Below are 10,312 nucleotides of genomic sequence, written 5' to 3'. Positions count from 1 at the left end.
GGCGAACCGTAACTAAAGGGGACAGGCGTTTTCCGTTGTGGCCCTAAGCTGTGGAACGCTCTGCCCCTCCGCATCTGTACGGCCCCCACCGTGGAGTGTTTTAAATCTCGTCTCAAACTCACTTTTATTCTCTGGCTTTTAGCACCGCGTAAGTTGTGTGGTCCTCTGTGTCTTTTATTTTATGTTTTTGAGTTTTATTGTTATTTATAGTTTTTAATGTGTTTTTATTTATATTTATTCTTTTAAACTGTTTTATTTTTATTTATTGTTTTATACTCATTTAGTGGCAGAGCTCATTTGTATTGTTTTGGTTTTATTGTTGTGGTCGCATGTTCAGCACTTTGGAAACGTTTTGTCGTTTAAATGTGCTATATAAATAAAGTGGATTGGATTGGATTGGATATTTAATAATCAACATTTGGTAAACATTTCTGACTTTTTTAGACCGAAGTGCGTGGGATGTCCTGAAAATTTGTTGAAATGACATGGAATGACTCAAAGGCAAAATTATTATTTTAATTTTTTCAATATTCTACCAAATGCATGTGACCTGAACAACAACAACAAAAATGCCTTTGGCCTGTGAGTGTATCTCTCAGGGATGGGAAAATGTGCGCTACCATATGCTAGCTACTAGCTGCATGCTCATCACACAAGCTGAAGGAAAGACTGACTGACGCCATGATGGCAAAGATCATCACCCAATCAAACGTACATGACTGCTTTAACATCAGGATAGTCTGGAACTATGCTTGTAGAATGTGATGTGAGCTAGTGTATAAAAAATCCATACACGTGAAATAAATTTCATGTCACAAATGATGGGAAAAAAATGTGAACCTGTAGAGTTAAAATGTAAACCCAAAGAAAATATTCACTTCTGAATGAGAAGTGAGAGAAAAATATTCACAAATGTGTATATTGATATTTACACAAATAAAATCTAACATTTACTCACGTTTTAGAATCAATTATTGTGCAACCACAACTCTCTGGTTAACACATTCTCACTCCCAGCTCGTCACATGTCGACGTTCGGGGGGGTACCTTTGGTCGGCCTGTGGCAAATTGCCTTATTTCAAGATAGATTGTGGCTTTACAGTTGTTTTTATTACATTTCTAGTGAGAAATTTGCCCATAACTTTTGGTTAGGGTTAAAAGTATTATTTTGAAAAGTTGCGGTGAAAAGCAGCTTACGAACCCTCAGCATCGAAAACTAAGGGGTTCGTACAAACTACTTTTCCCCCACGCTGCTTGTGTTTTGCAACATGTTTTGTGAGACATCTGTTGCACATTTGTACCTGTAGAAATGCCAACCCGCCGCCCCCTTTGGGGCTCTCTTGAATGGGTGACATTTGAAATACCTTGTTTTGGCTTGGTTTGCATTCACAATACACTTTTGGAATCACTCCAAACTGACAGGAAAATTAGGGAGCTGCTTCTTTTTGATGCTCTAACTGAAAAGTACAGTGACTTTCAGCAGCTAAAAGCATGAGAACAGGTAAGGTGAGGAGTGCCAGTGATCCCTTGTAGCCGCTAGTTCAATGCCAGTTGTGCCAAAAGTCATGTTATATGTTAAAATGAACATTTGAAAGTGTCCCTCACACTGATTAATTTATGTTGTGGTTTTTTTTCCCCCATTTGAGTTTATTTTTGGTTTAATTTGAAGTTGCATTGAAAAGATGTTAAAAAGTCTTGTATTTAATTGGCTTTGGACTGTAGAAAGGGACACAGTTATATTTAGAACTCATCCTATACTAAATTTTGTTTTTCGCTGCAGCAATTGAAATTTCTGTCTTGCTCCATAAACAACCAAATGACCTTCAGTAATAAGGACGGTAGCCATTGCTCTTTGCAGAGACCTCCTACGACACCACAGTTGATTGATTGTTTATCTCTGCTCCACCCTCCCTCTCCTTTAGTTGTTTTTCTTCATCTGCATGTTTCTCCCTTGGTTTCCTCTTTTCCTGTTTTTTAATCACCCTCGTGTATCAGCCCCACCTGTCTTTCTTTCAGGACACTAACCTTCATGCTTATGTCCACGATCTGTCACCTGATGTCAGTTCATTTTAGTTCCTATAGCTTATGCTTTTATGAGCTCCTACAGATATGGAATCCTGTTGTCATTTTCACACAGTGGCACATAAATCATTATAGAGTAGTGAAATTACATTGCTTGATAGTATAATTTACGTGTAGACTTGATATGCATTGTGGCAATGCATATTAACTATTTCAAAACCACCTGTCGTTTGAATTTATTTTTCAATGTTTAGCTCAATAGAAATATTTCTATGACTATAGGGCAGGGCAGTATACTGAATACCAGTATATATTTTTGTTATAATATGAATTTTACACCGTACTGATGTATTAGATTACACAACTTTCGGAAAGCTACTCTGCGCTGCGTTTCAGACCCTAACCCTAACGTTGCACTTCTAAATAAGAAAGTAAACTGGCGTTAGTTGCGGTGTAAATCATACGTGTAAATTGATGAAAATGCATGTGAGCATGTGTTTGCGTGTGCATGCCTCTGCTACAGGAGAACAACACTCACGGACACGGAGGCACGGTTAGCTTAGCATGTCGGCAGTTCCACAGTAATACACAAAGAAAGAGAGCAAAAGATCCAATTAGTAATTCCTATAACGTGGAAAAAGTCCTGGTGGAGCTGCAAGAAAACGCTACCTTATTCACCATAGAAACCACCACATCACTGGGTATGCAGCATTAAAGCTAGAAATCAAGCTAATGCTAAAGCTAAGCTAGCGCGGCAAAGAGCCATTGGGCTGCTGTTGCAAACTTCGATTACTACTAGTATGGAATTATTCTACACTCATCATGACAGTAAAATAGACCATCCTAAGTCAATCTACTGCAGTAATTCCTCTCTCAACCAGTAGAAAATGCTATGAACACTTGATTATACATGAAAAAAATCGTGATATACATTATTGGTCATACCGCCCAGCCCTATATAACCATTAAATCAACTGGTCATTCTTGTTCTCTTAATTTCCAGGAAATATAACATGTCCTTCCTAAACGGCTACTATCGGCCAGACGGACAGACGACCACCCGTTTATCTGCTCGATGGAAAGAGAAAACGGGATGCTGAGGTGCTCTAATGTGCCTCGTCGACGCGTGGGCAGGACTTTGTGCCTATTGGGTGCAGAGGACGCCCATCCAGAGCTGGGACTAAGAGTAGATGAGACCATGTCTTGTGTGAACTGGTATCAGTATTACAATGAGTGCCGCACTGGGGAAATAACCCACACAAGGAGCAATTAATTTTGATAACATTGGATATGCATGGATCGCTATTTTTCAGGTAAAAGTTGTACTAACCTTGAAACTTCAGAGATGAATCGGTCAAAACTATGGAAGTAACGATTTGAATTTACGTTTTTTCTTCTTTTTTCAGGTAATCACTCTAGAAGGTTGGGTGGACATTATGTACTACGTCATGGATGCACATTCCTTCTATAACTTCATCTACTTCATATTCCTCATCATAGTGAGTTAAGGCCACATACACACACATTAAATCACATGTCAAACTCAAGGCCTGGGGACCAAATCTGGCCTTTAGAGCATCCATTGTGGCCCGCAGGAGAAAGTAAAAATAACATGAGGACATGGGTCATTGTATAAATTACTAAATAAGTTAGTCATAGATATCTCAGTTTCTTCAAATACACAATGTGTTGAACTCCACAAATATTTGCACAGCTCACAGTTTCCCAACGCTTATATCACATGATGACTGTCATTTTTTGTCTCAAATTGTTGAAAGAACTCTCAATTTTTCCAAAATCCTGAGATTTTTTTCCAAATGATTGCACAAAAATTCCTCAAATTAATTAGAAATTGGCGACAAAATGAAGGAAATTTAAGTGAAGATCCTGCAGGGACTGATATCACTTTTTGCTTGGATTAGTGCCTCACATATGAGTAGTATCCAGCTGCAGCCCTGGAGCGGAAGCCCCTGACGGGACACAAGCCTCTGGCTGGTCTGATGTGATGTGGAATACCAGTAACCCTACCCACTGTTCTGGCAACTTTCTAATACTTACCTTCCTTTTTTACTAACCCTAACCCTAACCGTAAACTCATAACCCTAACCCTAACCCTAAACTCAGAACCCTAACCCTAACCGTATACTCATAACCCTAACCCTAACCGTAAACTCATAACCCTAACCCTAACCCTAAACTCAGAACCCTAACCCTAACCCTAAACTCAGAACCCTAACCCTAACCGCTATCGCCTCTACTTCCTGGCTATACTTACCTTCCTTTTTTACTAACTGTAAAACCCGAAACCCAACCCCAGCTCCTAACCCTAACTGTTACTGCCTCCACTTCTTGGCTAAATTTGAGGTTTTTTTGCTGTCACGTCATCGGCACATCCGCCCAGCCAGAGGCTTGTGTCCCATCAGGGGCTTCTGCTCTGGGGCTGCAGCTATATACTATTGTCACATACTGTAGATCAGTTTTAGAAGGAAGTCCAAACTAGGGTATAACAATAACAATGTTGAAACCGCTCTTTTTCCCTACCTAAAATCCGTGGCCCACTTAAGATGAAACTGGTCTGTGTTTGGCCCCTGAACTAAAATGAGTTTGACTCGCCTGCATTAAAGCATAAAACAGTTCCCTTCCTCCAAAGCTGATGTTTGCTATGTCTACCTGTTCCCTACCAGGTGGGCTCTTTCTTCATGATTAACTTGTGCCTGGTCGTGATAGCAACGCAATTTTCTGAGACAAAACAGAGAGAGCATGCCTTAATGAAATCGGAGCAGCGCGCTCGCAACCTCCACCAATCGGCTTCCACGCTGGCCAGCGACAGCCAACCAGGGAGCTGTTACGAGGAGATCATCCGCTACCTGGCACACCTGCTTCGTAAGGGGAAGCGCTGGCTGTGCCGCCACTACGCCCAGCTGCTCACACGCTTCCAGTGCACGTGTGTGTGTCGCAGAGAGCAGGCTGTTGGATCAGTCAGAGGGAACAGTGCTGCCGGGGAGATGAATGGACTTGCTCACCGGCACTCAGGCCACGCCCCCAATGATGTGTCACACCTTCAGCATCTCTATCACCATCACCACCAGCATCACCAGCAGCCACACACTGAGCCAGTTGTCAGTAATGGGGGTCATGGTTTTAACTATCCCTTCATCGTCCCACTCCACAGTCATCTGGGTGGAAAGGACCAGCACGGGAAGAGGCAGGTTGCTACGGAAACCATAAACAGACTGCCACAGCTGGTACTGGAGCACGGTGAGATGGAGAAAGAGGAAATTGTGCATGTTGAGTGTTTGTAAACTTTGACTGTTGTGACAGCTCAGAGTTAGAGCTCCTGTAATGTTGCCGTTTGCAGCAATGATTGTTTTTCGTGACCAACACCAATATTTTGTTTCACAACGCGAGCAGACCTCAGGCGTTATTTCACCTCGTTTTTGTTTTTACACACCGACGTTAACTCAGGCAGGTATTGAAGGTCTGAGTCTGCACTAGAGAGTCAAGTCAGAGACAGACAGGATTTCTGATTTTGTGACATTAAATAAACAAAAGAAGAAGCAATATTAGCACGTTCTAGAGGTCTCATCACAGTGATGATTTAGTCAGAATCCAGTTTAGCATCACACTGTGCTGTCCCAGCAGCACGCTGACTCAGATAAAAAAGAGACTCTTTGAAAAATAGATCAATGTATCTCAGACACTTGGTTCACCACAAACATGTCCACAAATGCAAATTTAGACAATTTCTTTCTAAAATGCCCTTAAATGAAAGTCATTATGAACACTGGATGTTATGCTGGAATCTTGCATGTGCTCAACTGATTAAAACTTGCTTTTGTTTCTCAACAAAGGTCAGATATTTCATGATTTATCTTTATTGAATTAATTAGTAAAACTTGAATCAGCTGCTTGAAACTGTTTACCTACCCGTTTGAAGCTGTTGAGCTCAACTTAAATGCATCTTTTTAACAAATCCTTAGTAATGAAGAAGAGCTTGAGGTTCTTCAACCTGTGCTTTATATTTTCAAAGTGTGGATGAACACAGTTGTGTACAGACATTAATGTAATAAGCCATGGTTCAACAAACACAGTAGTTTTACATATCTTGCAACAATACAGTATATGGTCATATTAAAGCATCGCAACATCTATCATTAATGGTGCAAGTGGTATCGTATCGTATCGTCCGTCCCAATTGAGCGTGGCTTTCCAGCTGCTGGAGACATAGTCAATATCCAAAGCCCAAGTGTCTCATTTGCTGCCATAAAATGTAGACATGCTAGTATTGTTGAAAAAGAACATGTCCATATCTTAAATCTGTGCTGTGCAGACTGTTCTAGTTCATGCACAGGTCCTTTTTTTTCAAGAACGTCATGATAATAAGATTATTGGGTTTTCATTTTAGACTGGTCCTGAATTGTCAGTACCAGCTTTTGCATCCTTTTTGCAGAGTGGAACTTTTTACACTTTATATAGTAAAAGTTGTTCCTATTTATGTTATTATTTATTTATTTATTTTTAAATTCCTGTTGAGTTGAAAAGGTCATACCCAGAGCAAGTATAGCCACAGTGAAAGTCAAATAAAAGCAAGGTATCATATTGTGAGCCCATTATTAATTATCATAACATATTGTGAACTCTGCCCATCATCCCAACCCTAACAATTATTTATCCAGGCAAACACCTCCATATTTGATCATTTTATTTATTTACAAAGATGTCAACTATGACCAATAGGGTGTGTGGAGCATTGATCTGCTGCCTTGTAGTTGGAGTGGAGATTGAGGATTGATTTACTTTATTAGTCACCAGCAAAACTTTAGTATTATGTGCTGCAATATTGACGGGTGAGAATTTTTCCTTTCTGGCCATCTAATGAAAAGGCATAATTGTATGTCTTTGTCCTAATAACAGTTATTTCAGTGTGCATAAGCCTTGTTAGTACTCAGTGACACACATTATCGGCTATTCATTTCTGTTGTGCTTCTTCTCATTTGTCGGTGCAGGTGGTTGTGCTGGACATCATGGGTTACTGTTGCCCGGTGAAGTCCCTGGAGAGTCCTCAGTATGTCCGTACTGCATCTACTACAACCAACTCAGCAACAGCGACAATGTTAATGAGCAGCCTGAAAACCCCCAACAGCGGCAAAGCAACCTGTGCCAAGGCAACAGCCCATGTGACCCTAGCAGCCCGTTCCAGTGCAGCAGCCCCCACCGTGGGGACGCTCAGGTGTCGGAGCCAAAGAAAAGGCCGTGGGAACGCTGCTGGGCAGCGTTTCGAACTAAACTTGAACTGATCGTTGGCAGCAGATACTTCAGCAGAGGGATCATGATCGCCATCCTTATAAACACACTGTCGATGGGCATAGAATACCACGAGCAGGTATGTGTGGCTGTCTGCTTTCTCTCACAAACTACACCCCTCCCCCCTCCCCAGCTGATTGGATCTGACTACAATATGATTGAAAAGTGATGTGCTAATCACTGCTGCGCAGTCAATAAAGCTGTCCTCCAATCAACACTTACAGCAGCGAGCATATGGGATCAGGAAGTGTGTGTTTGTGTGTGTGTGTGAGGGTGTGTGCAGGCATGCATTAGGAGAGGAGGAAACTCATAAGACCTGAAGTGTTAATTAAAGCGTGACCCTGGGACAGCAGAGAAAGAGAGAGAGAGAGAGCAACAGTGAGAGGGAACTGAGAGCGAATGGAAGAGAGTGTGACTGATCTGACTTTGTGATTGGTTAAAAGGAAAGAGCAGAGAGTAGGGGATGAGGAATGATTACATTCATCCTCAAATCTGAAGTGTATGACAGATCTGGATGGCCCTAATTTGTTGAAAGAGTGATGTGAAAAGATGAAGTCTGGCTAAGGAGTTCAAAATGACCAATGGAGATATAAAAGTGTACAGCTACAGCCTGATGTATATTTCCCCTGGGCCAGTTGAACTAAAATGAACAAAAGGATGTAGTTGTTTTGGGTGATATTCTGCACGTCAGTCACCGTCACGATGCATCTCAGCCTAAAACACTGCAGGGACTTTGTTTCCTGTAGAGTGGCTCCGTCAGACAGAGGTCACCGAGCATGCTCACAGACGGTTGCTTGTTTACACTCCATTGGTTTGACAAGCTGGGAAAACAAACCAAAGGCTTGGTTTTTTTTCTGTAATGAAGAAGTGCCCCCCCCCCACTGTTTTTGTGTATTTCCTTCATCGTTTTAACCAAACTTGGATTTTATTGTGTAGCAGCTTCGGTGCAACAGAGGTATAAGCTGTATTAGGCTTTGGTCATGTAGGCGATAAAGAGCTGGTTATCAACTGTTATCTACTGCAAACACTACAATCCTCTCCTAGGATTCAGGGTTTGATTCCACGGTGATGCAGCTCTATCTGAGCGGATAGAGATACCAGTTTGTCACACACGCACGCACGCACGCACGCACACACACACACACACACACACACACACACACACACACACACAGAAAAGAAAAGCTTACACACAGTACATGACAAACTGTCTGGCACCTATTTCAGCGACTTAAACCGCTGCTTTGCGCTACTTTTTGATGACAGTGCCTGATTCCTCAGAGCAGCGTTTTGCGCTCTGCACATGCACACGCTAAATGGCAGGCTTAGCTTAGGGGTGGGGGAAAAAATCGATTCACGTAAGATTCGCAATTTTAATCATCCACAATTCTGAATCAATTCATAAACTTAATAAAAAAAAAATATATATATATATATATATATATATATATATATATATATATATATATATATATATATACACAGTATATATATACACAAACATATATATGGGAAGAGGGTGTGTGCACCAGAGCTGAGGAGGAGCTGAATAATTACCTGGACGCTGATCCACTGTCTCTCTCAGAAGACTCCCTTCATTGGTGGAGGAACCATGAGACAACTTTCCCTCTACTAGCCAAATTAGCTAAACACTACCTATGCATTCCTGGTACTAGTGTTGCAGTGGAAAGAGTATTCTCCACCGCTGGAGATATTGTGACAGCACAGCGAAGCAATCTCAGTCCGGAACACGTAGATCAGCTTCTTTTTCTGCGAAAGAACCTAGATGTACCTGATTGACAGTAATCCCACATGGACGATTATGGACTGTGTAATCCTACACACCAAGCTCAAGATTTGTTCACTCTTGTTATGTGATTTGTTGAGAAATCACACAAAATAGCAGTTAAAGTTTACAGTGTTATTTGTACAGTTTAATTTTTGAAATATCAAGAAAACACCAGTTTCTTTGTTGTGTAATTTGAAATGGGCACTTTATGAGAGAGAAAAAGGCAGCCAAACTAAGCTTTTATTTAGGCAATTTTATTGTATGCCTTAACTCATTTTTGTAGTCACTGAGTATTGAGACTTACTCAAAAAAGTTTAAATTTTTAAAATCACACAAAACACCTATTTGTGTTATTTGTGTACAGTTTGCTTTTGTAAATTCTGGAAGAAAAATGCAGGTACCTTAAACTTTTATTTAGGGAATTTCAAGTTTTTTTTTGTTTTTTTTTTTGTATACCTTGAATTTTTTCTTGTAGTCACTGAGAGTTGAGACTTACTTTTGGAAGACAGGGCCTAAGCTTTTATTTAGGCAATTTTATTTATGTAAGTTATTTCTTGTAGAGTACGTTTTTATTTGTTTAGCATGAATACATTTATCTTTTGTCTTAAGTTTGCCTTTGTGTGATTACATCATTGGAATCAGTTCATTTAAAATTATCTTATACAAACTATTCTTTTGATGCCATAATTATCCGTAACACACTATGCATTGTATCAATTTTTGAATCAAGAATCGTTTGAATCGAGAATCGTTTGAATTAGGGATGCACCGAAATAAAAAGCCGAATACCAAATAATACCGAATATCGAATCACTATTCACTATTTTTTTTTAATAGTGCATAAATATCCTAGAATACATTTTTAGACATGTTTTTTTTTAAAGAAAGTAAATGTTTATTGGATATTCTGACATTTATTAGATATTCCAGTAGTCTTTGCTTTTCAAAAAAAGCACAACAAAGTTTTTCATTTATATTAGCCCTTCAAATAAAACAAAACATACATTAAAAAAAAAACCTACAGTGCATTAAAGGGGAGGTATGATGAAAATAAAATCACTTTATAGTGGTTTTGCTACAGTGATATACTGTACATCCCTTTAGCCTCATTCAGAGGGTCAAAGTTGAAAAAGTTCTGTTTCCTCCCTCTCTTGTTATTGCACAGTTTGTAAAAAGTCAGCTCCAAATGGGACAGTT

General features: G+C 40.1%; 1 protein-coding gene across 1 annotated transcript in view; it reads left to right on the top strand.

The window, feature by feature from the left end:
* The first annotated feature begins 3,031 nt into the window (after positions 1-3,031).
* LOC114479831 (voltage-dependent T-type calcium channel subunit alpha-1H-like) overlaps positions 3,032-10,312 on the top strand; it is a 77,133-nt gene continuing 69,852 nt past the window's right edge. Inside the window, 5 exon segments of the mRNA XM_028473767.1 lie at positions 3,032-3,273; positions 3,275-3,335; positions 3,429-3,521; positions 4,707-5,280; positions 7,029-7,405. Of these exon segments, the coding sequence (XP_028329568.1) occupies positions 3,098-3,273; positions 3,275-3,335; positions 3,429-3,521; positions 4,707-5,280; positions 7,029-7,405 (1,281 nt within the window). The 5' untranslated portion in view covers positions 3,032-3,097.

Source organism: Gouania willdenowi, chromosome 1, assembly GCF_900634775.1.
Source record: "Gouania willdenowi chromosome 1, fGouWil2.1, whole genome shotgun sequence".
Taxonomy (NCBI): domain Eukaryota; kingdom Metazoa; phylum Chordata; class Actinopteri; order Blenniiformes; family Gobiesocidae; genus Gouania; species Gouania willdenowi.
The sequence above is the reverse complement of the archived record's forward strand: the minus strand, read 5'-3'. Positions and strand labels throughout refer to the sequence as shown.